At 40.8% G+C, this 23348-nt stretch overlaps 1 protein-coding gene across 1 annotated transcript; it reads right to left on the reverse strand.

Annotated features, from left to right (window-relative positions):
• Positions 1-488: 488 nt before the first annotated feature.
• LOC311116798 (SLAM family member 9-like) lies at positions 489-20260 on the reverse strand. The gene is made up of 6 exons (XM_084191833.1): positions 20120-20260; positions 4150-4464; positions 3785-4054; positions 3545-3661; positions 3039-3109; positions 489-2425 (listed from the first exon to the last, which is right to left on the reverse strand). The coding sequence occupies exons 1-6, from the start codon at positions 20187-20189 to the stop codon at positions 2306-2308; spliced, it is 963 nt and encodes a 320-aa protein (XP_084047959.1). The 5' UTR covers positions 20190-20260; the 3' UTR covers positions 489-2305.
• Positions 20261-23348: the final 3088 nt, after the last annotated feature.

Raw genomic sequence — 23348 nt, forward strand, 5'->3', positions numbered from 1 at the left:
GATGGGGAATCAAATTAAAAGTGTAAAAGTACTTACCACTTTGTCCATGCTGCTACTGACTGAAAGCGAATGTGCGTTTTATACAGGAATGTTACTCATTTCCTGTAACGAAACATTGGAGTTTAACAAATTACAACATTGCGCAATCTGAACTTTGTGGAAAATTACATAACATTTATTCCTGGGGTCCAATCACGATTACGCAATTACATACAAAATAAAACAGTTCATAACACAACATATTATTACACTCTACCACAACACACACACACACACACACACACACACACACACACACACACACACACACACACACACACACACACACACACACACACACACACACACACACACATGATTTAAGCTACACTTACACAATTTACAGTCCACTGTCTCAGAGCAAAACATTGTGCATTATTATGTTCAGTATACAGTATACTGAAATATAAAAACATTCAACCACTAGATGGGGGAAAAGGATTGGACATAAAGTTCGCTAAACAATGCTTGAATTTTTTTGGGATTTTAAAATAAAAAGTGAGTAATTCACTGTTTACAGTCATAATTGTTTTCAAATTTGAAATGTACAGCTGCCTGGCATGCAAAGTGACAGGGCAAAAGGTCACATACACTTAAACTCACTAAATAGAGAATCCACCAAACAATTACAGCGGTCCCTCCTATTTGACCCTAGAAGTAGGCTTCATTAAAACCACAATCTGGAGTTGTGTTTCTGGAGAAATGTCTCTAGAGAAATGTTGCCACTCTTAAACTCATAGAAGCAGCTATGGCTTCAAGGAATGACAGTTTACACAGGTATTCTGACAACAAAAACATAAATGGGGAATAGAGTAATCTACCATCATATTTTGGGTTGTGATAGGGTATGTAAAACATGTATATATTTCAAGCATGGGTATTGATGTATTGATGACTGTTAAACATCACGAAATATACACATTTTATGACTTTAAATGAAATGAATTGGTAAGTCTTTGACTTAATATATTGAAGCTCAGTTTGAATAAGTCAAGAGATTATTTTAAAATAGTGAAAAGTTAATTATATCTTCATATTCAGTCTCAGTAACTACTCTGAAATAGAGTAGTATAAAAATGAAATAGCCTACAGTGAAACAACTTACTATGGTATCGACAGATTTGTTATTTTCGGGTCACAGTAATCTGTGCAGGCACATGCTCTGATACAAGGAGAGTGTACAGTGTCTGCATGAGTCTGCAGGAGGGAGTGATTGTATTCTTAAGGGAGGATGTGCTACATAGATAGGGACATCATATTAAACGAAACAAGCTAATTAAGAGCTACAATTGAGCCTAGACCAACATTTTGCGAAAAGCGATAAGAAGAGGAAAATGTCACTCAAGATCAAACGGCAAATCAAGATCTACCCTCAGACGTGTTTCAATACAACATACACGGTGAAAGGAAAAAATTAATCTATGGACCTTTTGTTTCTAAAGTAGCCTAACAGCCATTGCTTCTAAGCAGTATCTCAAATGCCTGCTCTTTTTATAAAATGTACACAGCTGCTATCCACTGGCAAGCTAAACAATGACCAGCTATAAAAAGATACAGGGGAGGCACCTACATTTAAACAACAAAACAGACAGTACTGAAATTAAGCTTTGGCCCAGTGTCACGCCCTGGCTCTGGGGACTCTTAAATGTTGAGCCAGGGTGTGGATTTGCTATGTTTAGTTTTTCTATGTTTTTGTTCTAGATCGTTTGATCTATGTTGGCCAGGGTGGTTCCCAATCAGAGGCAGCTGTAGCTCATTGTCTCTGATTGGGGACCATACTTAGGCAGCCTGTTTTGCACTAGTCTTGGTGGGATCTTCTATCACGATGCGCCTTGGTCCGTGTCTTCAGTCAACGATCGTGACACCCAGCAGTAGCATAGCAAACACACTAGTGAATTGGATTAAAAGATAGGTTCCAATTGTTTTAAACTATACATTGGGATTTGGGACAAAAGACCGTTGAAAAGAAGGATTATCTTGATCCTGCTACTAACTCAATGCATAGCTATTGAATTGGTCCGTATCAGTGGATGTCATTGAGACAGCTCTTTGAAAGAAGGTCTGTGAGAATGTCCTACAAAGAAAGCTTGAAATTATAATATCAGCGCAACAGGTTTTCTCCCATAACAACTGTGCCTCTAAAGGGTTTTCTGCGTGAATATATTTTTTACTTTCATTTTGTTTCAACGTCCTCTTTATGATATACCGTCCTCTCCTAGATGTGAGTTGTCATGTCGGCCTCTCATTGACTTCCCATTTTCCTCCTTCATGCTGTGTCAACATCTCTGCTGGCAGCCATGCGATGTAACAGGAGTGTATCATAAACTGATGTCAGTTCCGGGTTGTCTCTACGTGACTCCGGTTGTGGTATACTGGTTCGCTCCTCCTAGGCAGGGAGAGGGAGGGAGGTAGGGGTGGGAAGGGCGGAGAGGGACCGAGAAAGAGGGACAGGGAAAAGGGGGCAGAGAGAGGGGAGAGAAAAGGGGTGGGAAAGAAACAAAAATAAGAAAGGATCTTATGCTTCTTTATTAGAAACTTTGCGCCTGATGCGCTCTTCTCCATACTAATTTTTCTGCAGTAGGTAACTCAACTGTCAACACAACACATCTAGGATCTTTCTTGAAGCTAGTGGGAGGAACCACGAAGCCAAGCTTTAAAAGTCCACTGTAAAATACTTTCTTTTTTCTTTTTTTCTAGGGGGTAGATAAGCTTTCATATTGCAGATAGATTGTAACTTCCATCAATGTAATTGTCTGCATCACTTCCAATAAAGGCATTACTGTATACCATATGTGCTGTGTGGCTTCTCATTGTGCAACCCAACCATATCATATGGGCAAAACTGGTTGCAATGACATCAGGCCGGGTATCAGACTTAGGTGGTCTGTGCAACTCAAAACCACATTAACCCACTGGCACAGAGCTAAAGCCTACAGTTGTTGTCATGTGGGCTGCAAAAGCTTCTGTATTGTCTATCAGCCTGTAGCTTTTTTACTAACCTGATTATCTGTTCGTTTTTTAGGAGTTATCGTTGCATACTGAATATCATCTTTCACTCTTTCAGATGAATCTATGAAGACAAATAAAGGAAAGTAAATATATGTCCTACGGTGAGGTGTGACTAACTGACAGAGACATACAGACACTCAGCCCCAGGACAGGTTCTGTAAACACTCAGGACTCATTTGTTACTATGGGTACCGGTCTCTGTGCTTGCAGTCTTTTTGGTGTCAGATAAGCCAGTAATCATTGTCAGAGAGTGTGTGTGTGTGCCTTCTGCATTTTCAACATTTAGAGAAGTTGTCTGAGATAATGACACTGTCTGACCAAGCAGAGGAAGTGTGGAAGATATGGCACTTCATTTGACCTGCATCCTGTGTTCAAGAAAACATTTACTACCTTTTCCAAAACAATACCCTTGATAGTAAAAAAATAAAATAAAAAATAAATTAAAAGGTAGTCACTTAGAGGTGTGAGGTCACTCCCCAAAAAGAGAAATACCTGCCTTGTGAGTGTCCATTTCTACTCTTCTTTAGATAGATTGCAAGTCCAACCAGCCCTGAGGCAACCAAAACACAGATTACAGCAATAATAAGCATACCCCGATTCCTCTCATCACTGTCTGAAATAAATAAAACACAAGGCAATTATTAGTGTAAATATGTTTTGAATAAGCTCAACTACACTTAACTTTCACTTGGTAATTGCTATTTTCTGGATGGCTTTAATTCAAAATTGCTCTAACCTGCATCATTAGGATGACCATCTTCGGTGCAACATATTGGGACATGAACTGTCTCATTGCTGATAGGGTTAGCAGACACACAGTTGTAGTTATTTCCCTCTACCTCCAAACGGAGAGATAGATCGGTGGTGAGGTTAGGACTGCTGGTCTGGTTTAGTATTTCCTCTCCCCTGTACAAGGTCAATGTTACCTCTTTTTCGTTGTCGACAGAACACACCACACTACAGGAACTGCTGTCACACTCCGTCACCTGAGGTTTGGAAACAACATCTGGAAGAAAAATTATGAATATTCTGGAATTGGAAGCTATATTTAATGTTTTTGTAACAAACAGCACACACACACACACACACACACACACTTACTGTATACAGTGAGCTCAAACTTTTGTTTTTTTCCTCCATCTGTATTCTCCACAGAATAAACCCCAGCATCGTCTATCTGAAGGTCTGACAGGGTGAAGTATCTTGTAACATTGTTCAAGTGGAGGCGTTTTTTAAATCTCTTCTCAAGGGTGATATTGCCTTCTTTACCAGGGTACACATTTGCAATAGTGCCAAGGTCTCCATAAAGTAAATTGCCAGACTTGATCACCCTCTCTGGAAAAGAGAAAGACTGTCCCACGACACCTTTTACGTGCTGAGTCTCAGACTGGACTGTTTGCTGGGAAGCACAGAGCACTGTGGACAGAGATAGACTCAATATCAACACAATAGCAGTATTCTAGGGGGACTGTAAAACAGTCACAGACTAAATCTCACAATACCTGGATAAGTGTTTAACATGTCAGTAACCGCGTCCATATGATATTGTGATCTGATGCCAGACTGCACTGAAGATGACAATGACATTCAATCATTAGTTCATTTTTGCTGCACGTCTGCAATGTAGTCGCCTGCAATGACACTACTGACTTGAGTATCACAGTCCTTCTTAGTTATTTACAGGCCTAATGTGATGGTTGGGGTCAGGAAATAATTGTTCGGACTAGTAGTTTGTTTTATCAGAAATTAAGTTCACATGGAAATGTATTCTCTGAGTGAGGAAAGTTCTTCCCCAATTAACTGTTGTTTTTCCCCCAAAATAAAAGTCAAGGATATCACATGACTTTACAGAGATATTTCATTACATTTTAGTAGACACTCTTATTCAGAGCAACTTACAGTTAAGTGAGTGCATAGATTTTCATACTGGCCCCCCGTGGGAATCAAACCCACAACCCCTGGCGTTGCAAACGCCATGCTCTCCCAACTGAGCTACATCCCTGCCGGCCATTCCCTCTCCTACCCTGGACGACAGTGGTTAATTGTGCGCCGCCCCATTGGTCTCCCGGTCGCGGCCTGCTACGACAGAGTCTGGATTCGAACCAGGATCTCTAGTGGCACAGCTAGCACTGCGATGCAGTGCCTTACACCACTGCGCCACTCGGGAGACTCATTACCACCCAATATAATTTTCCACTACCGCCTCTTAAATAGCCTAGATTGTATCCTATGAATTTCAGGGTCAGAGGAACATTGCAGCATGATAGAGGACTAATGTAGGCGTTAGCCTATGTCTTATTTGTTGAAACAAGGTTTTGTGTTGACAACACAGAAAAAGAGATCAGGGGCATGATGGCTGTCCTACTAGCAGTAGGAAAGAGGCAGGAATTCTGTACATATGGACACTGCAAAAATATTCTGATTATCTGCTAAATTGCTCAAATGTAATTATCTAGACAGAAGTAATGTATATCAATAATCAGTGGTGGAAAAAGTGCCCAATTGTCATACTTGATTGAAAGTAAATACCTTAATAAAAAATGACTCAGTAAAATACTACTTGAGTAAAAGTCTAAAAGTATTTTGTTTTAAATCTACTTAATTATCAAAAGTAAATACAATTGCTATAAATCATTTCAAATTCCTTATATTAAACAAACCAGATGGCACGATTTTCTTGTTTTTTTAATTTACGGATAGCCAGGGCCACACTCCAACACTCAGACATAATTTACAAACTAAGCATTTGTGTTTAGTGAGTCCGCCAGATCAGAGGCAGTAGGGATGACCAGGCATGTTCTCTTGATAAGTGTGTGAATTGGACAATTTTTTTGTCCTGCTAAGCATTCAAAATGTAATGAGTACTTTTGGGTGTCAGGGAAAATGTATGGAGTAAAAAGTACATTATTTTATTTAGGAATGTAGTTAAGTAAAAGTAAAAGGTGTCAAAAATGTAAATAGTAAAGTAAATTACAGATACCCTCAAAAACTACTTAAGTAGTACTTTAAAGTATTTTTACTTAAGTACTTTAAACCGCTGTCAATAATATTCCTAAATAAAAAAGTGCTAACTGCAAAAGATTGGAAGGTTTTAGGCATTGCCGCAGGAAGTAGTTTGGGGATGGGGGTGCTGCGATTTTTGGCCGCGGTGCAGACAGCTATATCGGTCCGCTAATGCAGGACTATTAAAGGTCCACTGTACTACTTTTGTGCAAACAATACATTAATATTTTTTCCTTCTGATTTTTCTGGGGGTGCTGCAGCACCCTCAGCACCCCTACTTCCCGCGGCTATGGTTTTACGCCTTGAGTAAGGTAGAACAAATGTTTCAGTGTCACATCCTCTGAGGAGACAAAGGCTTAATGTGTGCGGCAGGTGGGCTCAATTAGGCATTAGGTTACCCAGGTCATTAGCTCAATAATCTGGTTTATGGCTAATAGGCCCAACAGCATATTATTGGGCTTGTACAGTAACAACTTTTCAGTATTAGTTCTACAGGTGGATAGAAGAAAACTCATGCACACCATACGAACATAATGTATTTGTCCTTCTATAGTGAACTGTATAAATAGTCTATATGAAATGTGACTGTGTCTCTGCTTGTGAACACAGACTCGTTTCCTTTCCCATCAGTCTGTCACATCATGTGGTCTGCCTTTTTCTGTCACGTCAGTGGTTTATAGCAACTGAGAAGTAGCCCCACACACTCTTCCCTGCGTACAGGAGTCCCGTCTCACACGCAGACCTATGTGGTGAAATACGTTTCCACTGCAATTAATACTTTTCACTGCAGTGAACAGAAACGTTCTCAGTAATGCTAAAGGTCTACTCGTGACTCTATAATTCTTACAGTTGTCGGATTAATGTAGACCTGATAGGGGTCTTTGGATTTCTAAAAGTGAAAGTGAAATTGCACTGGGAAAAGGAAGCTATTTTGCATGGGTGGGTAGGCCAAGGAGTGTAACTACAGTACTTTTTCTACATTGTTTTCACATTCTCTAAGCAAATGAACTATGCAAATCGGTGATGAGACGATGAACATTGTGGTGATAGCACATACTCACATACCAAAGTCCTGTTCATTTAGGATAAACATACTTCTCAGCCCAGCCATAGTAACAGAGGATAGACAACACACAGACAGCGACTTATGAGAAGAAAAACTGTTTAAAAATAAAAATGGCAACGTTTCAGGGGGGTTTCTGCAGCTGGCAACTGTAACAGTAAAACTGACAATAATTACAACAAAGCACTGGCTATGCTATCAACTTGTAATTAATTGCAATTGTGAAACTGCAGTTACAGTATTTGCAGTGTAATGGTTATTTTGAATGCAGCAATTGCAGTATAACTGCAAAATAACCAGAGTTAGGACATAACCACTACACCAGGGGTAGGCAACCCTGATCCTGGAGTGCCGCTTCCTATTCACGTTTGTGATTTAGGACAGGTGTGTTGAATTTAGGCAATCACTGAACTGAAACATTAGCTCAGTTGGGTGTGGTGCCTAGTTGGAACAAAATCATGTAGTACCTGCGGCACTCCAGGAACAGGGTTCCCTACCCCTGCACTACACAATTACTGAATTGTATAATATAACATTAACCCTGCAGTTACAAAAGTGACTGTAACTGTGTTATTATGGATGCAGCTATTGCAGTAGCCATATAATAAAACAGCATGTGCAACTGCACAACTGCAATTATTTTTGTAGGGAAATATGTTTATCAATGGAAAATGACAGAGAATTTCAAAACAACAGTTATGAGTTATTGAGTTATTGTTCCATGTTCCAAGAGCAGCTGGTAAAATTATGAGCTCCTAATATCTAGTATTATATATCCTATTTCAAATGATTTCGAGGAAGAGTACATTTGAGAAAAACAAGTCTAGAGCTATTTGAAGAAGAGTTCGACATTGTGAAACCTCTAGTGGATGATGAACTAAAAAATGGCATGTCTCCATTAACAATGCCTGCAACTCCCTAAACCTTGGCTTCAAAACAGGAGGCCCACAGTACATCACTCCCTCCCTTAACTGTAGCAGCTGTGTGCACACTAAACATTATCGGTGAAACAAATCCAGAACTGTCTCTCCCTACTTGAAGTGGAGATCACAGAATTTAGGGAGAGCAAACAACAAGAATGTGACACTGTCCAGAAGCTGATGGAAGAGTTGAGGAACCGTGGTTCAATAGAACACCTAAGAGAGTACACTGAACAAATGACACAGTCCAATGATGCCCTCCAAGATGAGCTGTGTGTGGTAATGGTGGAGCTGCAGCAGAGAGAGAGGGACATCGATGCCCTCCGTCAGCAGCAAATGACTACGCCACCAACAGAGCAGCCCATCACCCTGGTAGAAGCCCAGATACCCCTGAGCCCATTGGAGCCTTCACCCCATCTGCCTCACAAGCCCTCAGCCTCTTAGGGTCCACCCCGACCTGCCAACCTCCCAGCCTGCCGCAGCATACCCTGCCTCGCCAACCTCCCACCAGTCTGACCATGTTCAGCCAAACACACCTCCAGAGGACAGGATCCAGTTCAACCCAGGATACTTCCCAAAACAGCAGTTCTGATATACTCTAATGGGAAGTATCTGGAAGATAGGAGATTATTCCCCAGACACCAGACGGCTAAATTCTGGTGTCCCACTACTGACAGTGCACTACAACTCCTGTACCAAGTCAAGCTGGAAAATCCTGACAACCTTGCTTCACATACTGGGACAAATGACCTGCGCACAAAAGGAGAAGGAGTGGCTGAGGAAGTGAGATAGGTGGCAGAGAAAGCACACACCCTGTTCCCAAGGAGAAACATTATTATATCCACCCTTCTACCAAGGAAAGATCTCCCCTGGCAAATTATCCAAAATGTCAACCATAAAATCACCATGGAACTGCTCCTCACTGCCAAATGTCAGCATCTCTCACCACCACACCCTGAAATGTGTGCACTTGTAAGACCATGTACACCTGGACAATGAGGGAGTTAGAATCTTTGTCAAGGACCTGAAGGATGCCACGTTAGGCAGAGTTCCACAATCATACCAGGCCAGCAACAGAGCCCCCCCACCTCCCCGCATCTCCAAGGAGAGAGAGGAGGCCAATCTCATCTCAACTGTTCCAGACACAGACATCTCCAGCCCCTACCAACATGTCCGAGCCAAGCGGTGCAAGACCCAGACCAGCTCAGCCCGGCGGTGCCAAAACCAACCCAGCTCAACCCAGCAGTGCCAGACACAGCTCAGCTCAGTCCAACACAACCCACGATTCAACAGACTACTGGCATTACACATCTGGCTAAAATATTACTGTAGCTCTGTTGGAATCACTTTTATAGATAACTTTGACACCTTCTGGAAAGAGAAGATACTATACAGGAATAACGGAGTCCATCCAAATCATCTTGGCTCCTGGACTCTGTCCACAAATGTCAAGACTGCGTTAAGACAAGTACTTCTCAATGACCCAAGACCAGCTCAGTTAATCCCTACCATTGTGACAATGAGTCGTCATAATGCTGCATCAAATGTACATTATCCCAGGGGCATTGGCAAACACAATGTAAGTAACTTAATTTATGTCCCCCTAACTGCCCTGAATACCTCTGTTGATCCTGCAGCTATTGTATGCAGTAATCATGTGCATATGGCAGTATGCCCTAGTAGGAAGTCCACTGTGTGCAGCTCAACATGCACTATCAGCTCCAATATAAATAACATGAGCAAGTCTACTTCTGATAAGCTTCCCAGTAAAGCATTTAAAACAATCAATATTTTCTGGGTGATTTAAATATTGACTGGCTTTCATCAAGCTGCACACTCAAGAAAAAATGTCAAACTGTAACCAGTGTCTGCAACCTGGTTCAGGTTGTCAGTCAACCTACCAGGGTAGTTACAAATATCACAGGAATGAAATCATCAGCATGTATTGGATACTGCGTTAAATTTGCATTAAAGCACTATCCAAATCCATAGGATGTAGTGATCACAATATAGTAGCCATATCTAGGAAACCCAAAGTGTCAAAGGATGGGCCTAATATAGTGTATAAGAGGTCATACAATAAGTTTTGTAGTGATTCTTATGTTGATGATGTAAAGAATATTTGCTGGTCTGTGGTTTGTAATGAGGAGCAACCAGACGCTGCACTTGATACATTTATGAAATTGCTTATTCCAGTTACTAATAATCAGCCACCCAAATGACTGCAAAAACTGTTAAATCCCCTTGGATTGATGAGGAATTGAAAAATTGTAAGGTTGAGAGAAATGCGGCAAAAGGTATGGCAAATAAGTCTGTCAGCCCAATCAATTGGCAAATGTACTGCAAATTAAGAAATCATGTGACTAAACTAAATAAAAATAAAATGAAACTAGACTATGAAACAAAAATAAATGATATAAAGAATGATAGTAAAAAGCGTTGGAGCACCTTAAATACAATTTTGGGAAAAAAGGCAAACTCGGCTCCATCATTCATTGAATCAGATGGCAAATTCATCACAAAACCCACTGATATTGCCAACTACTTTAATTACTTTTTAATTGGCAAGATAAGCAAACTTAGGCATGACATGCCAGCAACAAACGCTGCACTACATATCCAAGTATGTCTGACCAAATTATGAAAGACAAGTATTGTACTATTGAATTCCGTAAAGTGAGTGTGGAAGAGGTGAGGAAATTATTGTTGTTGATATGACGTGTTTATACAGGGTTTTAGGAATGAGGTCAATCCATTAGTATAGGCCACTCTTGGTGCCAGAAAGTCTGAGTGCCAGGAAGGATGGGGGGCCACTGGTGTTAATCTTAGAATGAGTACGTGATGGAATGTCCTGACTGGGGTACAAGATGATACCATTGTAGTTGGGAGTGACACCCAATAATGGTTGGCAACTGTTGGCTAGAATTGGTTTACATTATAAAGTTGTTGGGTTTGAGTCCCTTAGTGTGTAAAAGCATTATAAAGTTGTTGAGTTTGAGTCCCTTAGTGTGTAAAAGCATTATAAAGTTGTTGGGTTTGAGTCCCTTAATGTTTAAAAGCATTATAAAGAATTAGTTTAATTTAAGTAATAAAGGGAAATATATATATTTTTAAAGGATATGTATATATGTATGTATGTATGTATGTATGTATGTATGTATGTATGTGTATATATATATGTGTATGTATGTGTAAGTGTATATACAGTGGGGGAAAAAATTATTTAGTCAGCCACCAATTGTGCAAGTTTTCCCACTTAAAAAGATGAGAGAGGCCTGTAATTTTCATCATAGGTACACGTCAACTATGACAGACAAAATAAATTTAAAAAAATCCAGAAAATCACATTGTAGGATTTTTAATGAATTTATTTGCAAATTATGGTGGAAAATAAGTATTTGGTCAATAACAAAAGTTTCTCAATACTTTGTTATATACCCTTTGTTGGCAATGACACAGGTCAAACGTTTTCTGTAAGTCTTCACAAGGTTTTCACACACTGTTGTTGGTATTTCGGCCCATTCCTCCATGCAGATCTCCTCTGGAGCAGTGATGTTTTGGGGCTGTCGCAGGGCAACACAGACTTTCAACTCCCTCCAAAGATTTTCTATGGGGTTGAGATCTGGAGACTGGCTAGGCCACTCCAGGACCTTGAAATGCTTCTTACGAAGCCACTCCTTCGTTGCCCGGGCGGTGTGTTTGGGATCATTGTCATGCTGAAAGACCCAGCCATGTTTCATCTTCAATGCCCTTGCTGATGGAAGGAGGTTTTCACTCAAAATCTCACGATACATGGCCCCATTCATTCTTTCCTATACACGGATCAGTCGTCCTGGTCCCTTTGCAGAAAAACAGCCCCAAAGCATGATGTTTCCACCCCCATGCTTCACAGTAGGTATGGTGTTCTTTGGATGCAACTCAGCATTCTTTGTCCTCCAAACACGACGAGTTGAGTTTTTACCAAAAAGTTCTATTTTGGTTTCATCTGACCATATGACATTCTCCCAATCCTCTTCTGGATAATCAAAATGCACTCTAGCAAACTTCAGACGGTCCTGGACATGTACTTGCTTAAGCAGGGGGACACGTCTGGCACTGCAGGATTTGAGTCCCTGGCGGCGTAGTGTGTTACTGATGGTAGGCTTTGTTACTTTGGTCCCAGCTCTCTGCAGGTCATTCACTAGGTCCCCCCGTGTGGTTCTGGGATTTTTGCTCACCGTTCTTGTGATCATTTTGACCCCACGGGGTGAGATCTTGCATGGAGCCCCAGATCGAGGGAGATTATCAGTGGTCTTGTATGTCTTCCATTTCCTAATAATTGCTCCCACAGTTGATTTCTTCAAACCAAGCTGCTTACCTATTGCAGATTCAGTCTTCCCAGCCTGGTGCAGGTCTACAATTTTGTTTCTGGTGTCCTTTGACAGCTCTTTGGTCTTGGCCATAGTGGAGTTTGGAGTGTGACTGTTTGAGGTTGTGGACAGGTGTCTTTTATACTGATAAAAAGTTCAAACAGGTGCCATTAATACAGGTAACGAGTGGAGGACAGAGGAGCCTCTTAAAGAAGAAGTTACAGGTCTGTGAGAGCCAGAAATCTTGCTTGTTTGTAGGTGACCAAATAGTTATTTTCCACCATAATTTGCAAATAAATTCATTAAAAATCCTACAATGTGATTTTCTGGATTTTTTTTTCTCAATTTGTCTGTCATAGTTGACGTGTACCTATGATGAAAATTACAGGCCTCTCTCATCTTTTTAAGTGGGAGAACTTGCACAATTGGTGGCTGACTAAATACTTTTTTCCCCACTGTACCACACCAGACCCGTCACTCAGATAGACAGTGCAGAGAAACTGTTCGAGTCGGCTGTCTCTATTGCTGCTACGGCTGTAGTGGGAGGTCATGTTAATGATGTGGACGGAGATGGTTTGGAGTTGCGCAATACTCAGCAGCAGTGTGCTAGATTGCCCAATTCAGAGATGCTGCTGTCTCTCCCGTCAAGCCTGATTCATTTAACGGACGGACAGGCAGATGATATTGTGAGGCTATTACACAGCTTTCCATGTCTTTTTAATGATGTTCCTACATGCACAAATGTGTTAGAACATAACATTAATGTTGGAAACGCTGCACCTATCAAGCAACATGCTTATCGTGTCAACGTCTCTAAAAGAAAGATAATGAGGGATGAGGTCGGTTATTTGCTGGAGAATAACCTGGCTATGCCAAGTTCAAGTCCTTGGAGTTCTCCGTGCATTCTGGTTCCTAAACCTGATGGGACATCCAGGTTATGTACGGACTATCGAAAAGTCAATGCTGTCAAAGTGCCCGACTCGTTCCCGTTACCCAGACTGGATGACTATATTGACACTGTTGGTGCTGCTACTTATGTAACCAAACTAGATCTTCTAAAAGGTTACTGGCAGGTGCCGTTAACCTCACGTGCCTCCGACATCTCTGCCTTTGTGACCCCAGACTACTTCCTACAACATGCTGTCATGGCATTTGGGATGCGGAACGCACCAGCCACTTTCCAACGCCTGGTTAACACAGTATTGGCTGGAGTTCCTAATTGTAGTGCTGACCTTGATGATCTGGTAATTTATTCAACTGAGTGGTCTGATCATGTTAACACTCTAAGGATAGTGTGTGAACGTCTAGCAGCCGCTTCTCTAACCCTGAACTTAGCAAAGTGCGAGTTTGGGAAGGCCACTGTTACTTATCTCGGTAAACAGGTCGGCCATGGTCAGGTGCGCCCGGTAGATGCCAAGGTCTCAGCTATAAACGCATTTCCCGCACCTACCACCAGAAGAGAGCTACGCTGTTTTTTACGGATGGTTGGCTACTAACGTAGTTTCTGTAAAAATGTCTCTGCGGTAGTTGCTCCATTAACGGATTTGCTCAGTCCGGCAAGAAAATGTGTATGGTCTGAAGATTGTCATACTGCTTTCAACACTGCTAAAGCACTCTTATGTAGTACCCCTGTTCTTGCTGCGCCAGATTTTGAACGGCCGTTTAAACTGGAGGTAGATGCAAGTGCCAGAGATGCTGGTGCTGTGTTACTGCAGCCGGACCACAGTGGAGTGGACCATCCTGTCTGTTATTTTTCTCGGAAATTTAACAAATGTCAGACAAACTATTCCACCATTGAGCAAGAAGCTCTAGCTTTGTTATTAGCTCTGCAGTACATTAAAGTTTATGTTGGTTCCAGTGCATTACCAGTGATAGTGTATACTGACCATAACCCCTTTTCTCCACCGGATGTACAACCAGAACCAACGCCTTATGCGTTGGGCACTTGTAGTACAAAATTATAATTTGGAGATCCGCCACAAAAAGGGGTCGGATAATGTGTTGGCAGATGCTTTGTCTCGTGTTTAAAGAACTAGGCTTTTTTTTGTTATGCCGTCAGGATGCGGTTGATCTTTGGATTTTTGGTGTTGTGATGGTACGTGTGTCGCAAACCCTTGTGGTTTGCTCTTTTAAGGGTGGGAGTGTTACGGATACAGGTATCCTGTGTGTGTTTTTGTGTTTTTCCTCTCCTTATGCCCTAATCACAGGTGTCCTTTATGTTCCTGATTGGTGGTCGTTGGGGTGTCCCACCTGTCCGAGCAGTGGAAACGCGTTCTCTGGAATGATGAATCACGCTTCACCATCTGGCAGTCCGACGGACTAATCTGGGTTTGGCGGATGCCAGGAGAACGCTATCTGCCCTAATGCATAGTGCCAACGGTAAAGTTTGTTGGAGGAGGAATAATGGTCTGGGGCTGTTTTTCGTGGTAGGAGCTAGACCCCTCAGTTCCAGAGAAAGGACATCTTAAACTACAGCATACAATGAAATTCTAGACAATTCTGTGCTTCCAACTTTGTGGCAACAGTGTGGGGAAGGCCCTTTCCTGTTTGAACATGACAATGCCCCCATGCACAAAGCGAGGTCCATACAGAAATGATTTGTTGAGATCAGTGTGGAAGAACTTGACTGGACTGCACAGAGCCCTGACCTCAACTCCACCGAACACCTTTGGGATGAATTGGAACGCCGACTGCGAGCCAGGACTAATCGCCCAATATCAGTGCCCAACCTCACTATTGCTCTTGTGACTAAATGGAAATAAGTCCCCGCAGAAATATTCCAACATCTAGTGGAAAGCCTTCCCACAATAGTGGAGGCTGTTATAGCGGCAAAGGGGGGACCAACTCCATATTAATGCCCATGATTTTGGAAGGAAATGTTTGACGAGCAGGTGTCCACATACTTTTGGTTATTTAGTGTAGCTCTTATTTGTATTTGTATTTATTATGGATCCCCATTAACTGCTGCCAAGGTAGCAGATCCTCTTCTTGGGGTCCAGCAAAATTAAGGCAGTTATACATTTAAAAAACATTACATTACATTCATAACAGATTTCACATCATATTAAGTGTGTGCCCTCAGGCCTCTACCACATATCTTTAACACAAAATCCATGTGTACATGTGTGTATAATGCTTATGGTATCTTGTGTTTGTATGCATGTGTCTATGTTTGTGTTGCTTCACAGTCCCCCTTGTTCGATAAGGTGCATTTTTATCTGTATTTTTTTAAATCTAATTTTGCTGCTGGCATGAGTTACTTGATGTGGAATAGAGTTTCATGTAGTCATGGCTCTATGTAGTTATGTGCGCCTCCCATAGTCTGTTCTGGACTTGGGGACTGTGAAGAGACCTCTGTTGGCATTTTTTGTGGGGTATGCATCGGTGTTCGAGCTGTGCCCCAGTAATTCAAACAGACAGCTCGGTGCATTCAACATGTCAATACCGCTCACAAATACACGTAGTGATGAAGTCAATCTCTCCTCCACTTTGAGCCATGAGAGATTGACTTGCATATTATTAATGTTAGCTCTCTGTGTACATCCAAGGGCCAGCCGTGCTGCCCTGTTCTGAGCCAATTGCAATTTTCCTAAGTCCCTCTTTGTGGCACCTGACCACACAACTGAACAGTAGTCCAGGTGCGACAAAACTAAGGCCTGTAGGACCTTCCTTGTTGATAGTGCTGTTAAGAATGCAGAGCAGCGCTTTATTATAGACAGACTTCTCTCCATCCTAGCTACTGTTGTATCAACATGTTTTGACTATGACAGTTTACAATCCAGGGTTACTCCAAGCAATTTAGTCTCCTCAACTTGCTCAATTTCCAAATTAATCATTACAAGATTTAGTTGAGGTTTAGTGAATGATTTGTCCCAAATACAATGATTTTAGTTTTTGAAATATTTAGTGCTAACTTATTCCTTGCCGCCCATTCTGAAACTAACTGCAGCTCTTTGTTAAGTGTTGCTGTCATTTCAGTCGCTGTGGTAGCTGACGTGTATACTGTTGAGTCATCCGCATACATAGACACACTGGCTTTACTCAAAGCCAGTGGCATGTCATTAGTAAAGATTGAAAAAAGTAAGGGGCCTAGACAGCTGCCCTGGGGAATTCCTGATTCTACCTGGATTTTGTTAGAGAGGCTTCCATTAAAGAACACCCTCTGTGTCCTGTTAGACAGGTAACTCTTTATCCACAATATAGCAGGGGGTGTAAAGCCATAACACATCAGTTTTCCAGCAACAGACTGTGATCGATAATGTCAAAAGCCGCATTAAGGTCTAACAAAACAGCCCCCACAATCTTTTTATCATCCATTTCTCTCAGCCAATCATCAGTTATTTGTGTAAGTGCTGTGCTTGATGAATGTTCTTACCTGTAAGCGTGCTGAAAGTCTGTTGTCAATTTGTTTACTGTAAAATAGCATTTTATCTGGTCAAAGTTGACTAAGGGTTGATAACAGGCTGATTGGTTGGCTATTTGAGTCAGTTAAGGGGGCTTTACTATTCTTAGGCAGGGGAATAACTTTTGCTTCCCTCCAGGCCTGAGGGCACACACTTTCTAGTAGGCTTAAATTTAATATTTGGCTAATAGGAGTGGCAATATCGTCCGCTATTATCCTCAGTAATTTTCCATCCAAGTTGTCAGACCCCGGTGGCTTGTCATTGTTGATCGACAATAATAAAATGTTTCACCTCTTTCACACTTACTTTATGGAATTCAAAATTACAATGCTTGTCTTTCATAATTTGGTCAGATATACTTGGATATGTAGTGTCAGCGCTTGTTGCTGGCATGTCATGCCTACATTTGCTAATCTTGCCAATGAAAAAATAATTAAAGTAGTTGGCAATATCAGTTGGTTTTGTGATGAATGAGCCATCTGATTCAATGAATGATGGAGCAGAGTTTGCCTTTTTGGCCAAAATTGTATTTAAGGTGCTCCAAAGCTTTTTACTATCATTCTTTATGTCATTTGTCTTTGTTTCATATTGTAGTTTCTTCTTCTTTTTATTCAGTTTAGTCACATGATTTCTCAATTTGCAGTATGTTTGCCAATCGGTTGTATAGCCAGACCTATTTGCCATCTCATTTGCTCATTAGCAAATTTAGGCATGACATGCCAGCAACCATACAATTTTTCAATTCCTCATCAATCCATGGGGATGTAATAGTTTTTACAGTCATTTTCGTAATGGGTGCACGCTTATTAGTAAATGGGATAAGCATTGTCATAAATGTGTCAAGTGCAGCGTCTGGTTGCTCGTCATTACACACCACGGACAAACAAAAATTATTCACATTAACAACATAGGAATCACTACAAAACATATTATAGGACCTATTGTACACAATATAAGGCCCAGCCTTTCAAACTTTGGTTTTCGTAGATATGGCTACTATATTGTGATCACTACATCCGATGGATCTGGATACTGCTTTCAATTATTTATTTTTTGCATTAGTAAAGATATGATCAACACATGTTGATGATTTCATTCCTGTACTGTTTGTAACTACCCTGGTAGGTTGATTGATAACCTGAACCAGGTTGCTGGCACTAGTTACAGTTTGAAGCTTTCTCAAGAGTAGGCAGCCTGATGAAAGCCAGTCAGTATTTAAATCACCCAGAAAGTATACTTCTCTATTGATATCACATACTGTACATAATCAAGCATTTCACACATGTTATCCAGATACTGACTGTTAGCACTTGGTGGTCTATAGAAGCTTCCCACCAGAATGGGCTTTAGGTGAGGCAGGTGAACCTGTAGCCATATTACTTCAACAGTATTTAACATGAGATCCTCTCTAAGCTTTACAGGAATGTAGTTCTGAATATACACTGCAACATCGCCCCCGTTGGCATTTCTGTATTTTCTGTAAATGTTATAACCTTGTATTGCTACCACTGTATCATCAAATGTATTATCTAAGTGAGTTTCAGAGATTGTCAGAATATGAACGTCATCTGTTACTAACAAATTATTGATTTCATGGACCTTGTTTCTTAAGGTACATATGTTAACGTGGGCTATTTTTAAACCTTTTCTGGGATGCTTGATTATTTTTCTTGTTTTACTGGGAAGGTTAGCAGAGGTAGACATACTCAGGTTATTTTTATTAGTGCAGGGTGAGCTGCACACAGTGGACTTCCTACTAGGGCACACCACCTCAGTGCTAACAGTATTACTCTGGTTCATAAGCATATGATTACTGCATACAATAGCTGTAAGATCAGCAGAGGCATTCCGGGCAGTAAGAGGGACATAAATTAGGTAATTTCATTGTGTCTTCTAACGCCCCTAGGATGATGTACATTTGCTGAAGCATTATGACAACTCAGCGACACAGTGGTAGGGATTAAATGAGCTGGACTTGAGTCATTGATAAGTCATTGTCTCAACGTGCCTTCTAATGCTGTGAAAGGATCCAGGAACCCACATGATTTAGGTGGATCCCATCCTCCTTATAATACGAGCTTTCTTTCCAGAAGGTATCAAAATTGTCAATAAATGTTACACCCACAGAGATGCAATAGTCTCGTAGCCAGTTATGGAGGGCTAAAAGTCTGCTGAACCGTTCATGCCACGATTTAGGGAGGGCAGAGGGCCAGATATTATGGGGCGTTTGTTGGTGTCAAGTAGAAACCCAATCAGTTCTTTAAAATCCATATTCAGCTGTTCTGAGCTGCCCTTCATAATGTCATTTGACCCCACATGAACCATGACAGTATCATTGCTCTTGAATGTCTTCATTCTCAGTTAAGACGTTCAAGCGAGACACTTACATCCTAAAAAACCCAGCTTTGTTGTCCCACACGATTAAATTAATATTGAGACACAGAGCAGCATGACCAGAGGAACATCACACTTGTGATGGGCTGACCAGTGACACATAATCACAGGAAACCACCAACATTTCCTGTTTATAGGGGAACAATCTAACGTCCCATTCGAATGTAGCTTAAATACCACTGAGTTTGAATGTTCATTTTACCTAATGACTTTTAGATATTGATATCCATGAAAGGATTTCTTCATTTTGGGGATGAAGCCATGTCCATTGTCCTTCAATGATTCAACATGGTTGAGGGAATTCCCAAGTCCCAACACCATACAGGTGCATGTTTTATCACATCCATAGTGTTTAGGCACTGTGAGCCTAAACACAATGAGCCTGTAAGCTCTGTCAGTTTGCAAAAATGCAAATAGAAAGGCAAATGAGTTTCAAATTACTTGATACAGTTTGTCTCAGATAATTATAAAAGGTTGTCAGCCTGTTGTTTCCAAAATATTATTAATCTTTCACATAAGTTAATATATGAATCAAAGTATTGGCATTCTCTGTAGTTGCTGTATAGATTGCAAACTTTTATAGCCTACGCCTCTTTCTTCGCATGAAAGAGCTCTGTTTTAGAATCTACACTCTGTCATTATCTATCCCTTACTGTAAATATTTGTCTAATGACAGGATACAGGAGGATATGAGAGGAACGTTATTTTAAAATGAGTCTTAGCGATTGGTTACACACTGGGGGGAGACGGGGTTGGGAATGCAGTTAGGGAAAGTCGTATTCGGTCTGTGCTCCACGCACTACGACTGCTAGTCTAGGCTCCCTTGTCAGGAGACACAGCAAACATGCAAAAATAGATAATGTTTAGGCTACTTACCTATCATTTCCCACATACCATTTTAGTTAGTGCAGCAAATCAGTAACAACAAAATTAACATACCATCAATGACAAAATATAGCAGCATGAACATCAGTCTGGCAATCCTTCTCCATCCGAACAAATGGTTCATTGCTCTAAGGCTTGAGCTGTTCAGTGGTGTGCACTGCGAAGAACGGGAAAGTTATAGAGAGAATAGACTCAACTAGACCAGCTACCCTCTGTGGTGTATCATTACGCCGATTCTGTTAGTTGTTCTGTTGCGGTTAGTAGATTTGTTGTGTAGTGATGAACCAGAGTGTACTGTAGGTTGTTAAAGACTGCTTTCTAGTGGAGAAATTTGAGAATTTCACTGTTTTTTTTAGTTTGAGTTTTTATAGTCATTTAGCAGACGCTCTTATCCAGAGCGACTTACAGTTAGTGAGTGCATACATTTTCATACTGGCCCCCCGTGGGAGACGAACCCACAACCCTGGTGTTGCAAGCGCCATGCTCTACCAACTGAGCTGCACGGGGCCGTGAACTGTGAACTGTTTGCAGTTTGCATCATCTTGTATGGTAGCCTTCTATGTTCTATTATGGTAGGTATATACACTGAGTGTACAAAACATTAGGAAAACCTGCTCTTTCCATGACATAGACTGACCAGGTGAATCCAGGTGAAAGCTATAATCCCTTATTGATGTCATGGTCACCTGTTAAATCCACTTCAATCAGTGTAGATGAAGGGGAGGAGACAAGACAGGATTTTTAAGCCTTGAGACATGGAATGTGTATGTGTGTTATTCAGAGGGGGATTGGGTAAGACAAAATATTTAAGTGCCTTTGAACAGGGTATGGCAGTAGGTGCCAGGCACACTGGTTTGAGTGTGTCAAGAACTACAATGCAGCTAGGTTTTTCACACTAACCAGTTTCCCTGTGTGTATCAAGAATGGTCCACCACCCAAAGGACATCCAACCAACTTGACACAACTGTGGGAAGCAATGAAGTCGACATGGGCCAGTATCCCTGTGGAATACTTTCGACACCTTGTAGAGTCCATGCCCCAGTGAATTGAGGCTGTTCTGAGGGCAAAAGCGGGTGCAACTCAATATTAGGAAGGTGTTCCTAGTGTTTTGTACACACAGTGCCTTCAGAAAGTATTTATACCCGTTGACTTATTCCACATTTTGTTGTGTTACAGCCTAAATTTCAAATGGATTTAAAAAATAAATATGTCTCACCCATCTACACACAATACCCCAGAATAACAAAGGGAAAATATGTAAAAAAAAATTTTTTTACATATTTGTTGAAAATGAAATACAGAAATATCTCATTTATATATTCACACCCCTGAGTCAATACTTTGTAGAAGCATCTTTGGCAGTGGTTACAGCTGTGTCTTTCTGGGTAAGTCTCTTAGAGCTTCGCACACCTGGATTGTACAATATTTGCACATTATTCTTATTCTTCAAGCTCTGTCAAATTTGTTGTTGATCATTGCTAGTCAGCTTTTTTCAAGTCTTGCCATATATTTTCAAGCTGATTTAAGTCAAAACTGTAGCTAGGCCACTCAGGAACATGTTGTCTTGGTAAGCAACTCCAGTGTATATTTGGCTTTTTGTTTTAGGTTATTGTCCTGCTGAAAGGTGAGTTTGTCTCCCATTCTGTTGGAAATCAGACAGAATCAGATTTTGCCTGTGCTTAGCTCTATTCCATTTATTTTTATCCTAAAAAACTCCCAAGACCTTGCCGATGACAAGCATAACCATGACATGAGGTAGCCACCATCATGCTTGAAAATATGAAAAGTGGTACTCAGTGATGTATTGTGTTGGATTTGCCTCAAACAACGCCTTGCATTCAGGACATAAAGTTAATTTGCCACATTTTTTGTTTTACTTTAGTGCCTTATTGCAACAGGATGCATGTTTTGAAATGTTTTTATTTATTTTGTAATGGCTTCCTTCTTTTCACTCTGTTATTTATTTTAGTATTGTGGATTAACTCCAATGTTGTTGATCCATCCTCAGTTTTTTCCTATCACAGCCATTAAACTCTGTAACTGTTTTAAAGTCACCATTGGCCTCATGGTGAAATCCCTGAGTGGTTTCCTTCCTCTCTGGCAACTGAGTTAAGAAGGATGTCTGTATCTTTGCAGTGACTGGGTGTATTGATACACCATCCAAAGTGTAATTAATAACTTCAACATGCTCAAAGGGATATATTCAATGTTAGTTTTTATATTTTGACCCTTCTACCAATAGGTGGCCTTCTTTGTGAGACATTACAAAACCTCCCTTGTCTTTGTGGTTGAATCTGTGTTTGAAATTCACTGCTCGACTGAGGGACTTTACAGATAATTGTATGTGTGGGGTACAGAGATGAGGTAGTCATTCAAAAATCATGTTAAACACTATAATTGCACATTATTGCAACTTATTATGTGACTTGTTAAGCACATTAGTTTGTCCTGAACGTATTTAGGCTTGCAATAACAAAGGGGTTGAATACTTATTGACTTAAGACATTTCAGCTTTAAAATGTTTAATTAATTTGTAAAAATGTCTAAAAACATTCCACTTTGACATTATGGGGTGTTGTGTGTAGGCCAGTGACACAAAATCTCAATTTAATCAATTTTAAATTCAGGCTGTAACACAACAAAATGTGGAAAAAGTCAAGGGGTGTGAATACTTTCTGAAGGAAATGTATATACAGTGCCTTCGGAAAGTATTCAGACCCCTTCACTTTTTCCACATTTTGTTATGTTTCAGCCTTATTCTAAAATGGATTAAATAGTTTTTTTCCCTTCATCAATCTACACCCAATACCCCATAATGACAAAGTGAAAACAGGTTTTTAGATAAAAATAAATAAAAAATAAATACCTTATTTACGGTATTCAGACCCATTGTTATGAGACTCGAAATTGAGCTCAGGTGCATCCTGTTTCCATTGATCATCCTTGAGATGTTTCTACAACTTGATTGGAGTCCACCTGTGGTAATTTCAATTGATTGGACATGATTTGGAAAGGCACTGTCTATATAAAGGTCCCACAGTTGATAGTGCATGTCAGAACAAAAAACAAGCCATGTGGTCGAAGGAATTGTCCGTAGAGCTCCGAGACAGGATTGTGTCATGGCACAGATCTGGGGAAGGGTATCAAAAAATGTCTTCAGCATTGAAGGTCCCCAAGAACACAGTGGCCTCCATCATTCTTAAATGGAAAAAGTCTGGACCCACCCAGACTCTTCCTAGAGCTGGCCACCCGACCAAACTGAGCAATCGGGGGAGAAGGGCCT

Source organism: Coregonus lavaretus, assembly GCF_964263955.1.
Source record: "Coregonus lavaretus genome assembly, contig: HAP1_SCAFFOLD_5625, whole genome shotgun sequence".
Classification (NCBI taxonomy): domain Eukaryota; kingdom Metazoa; phylum Chordata; class Actinopteri; order Salmoniformes; family Salmonidae; genus Coregonus; species Coregonus lavaretus.

Excerpts from the sequence above, each read along its gene's own strand:
- LOC311116798 (XM_084191833.1), bottom strand. The coding sequence starts at position 20,189 with ATGAACCATTTGTTCGGATGGAGAAGGATTGCCAGACTGATGTTCATG. Across the intron at positions 3,110-3,544 it reads TAGAAATGGACACTCACAAG|ATTCATCTGAAAGAGTGAAA; the intron begins GCAGGTATTTCT and ends TTGTCTTCATAG. Across the intron at positions 2,426-3,038 it reads AAAAACGAACAGATAATCAG|GAGGAGCGAACCAGTATACC; the intron begins GTTAGTAAAAAA and ends CTCCCTGCCTAG.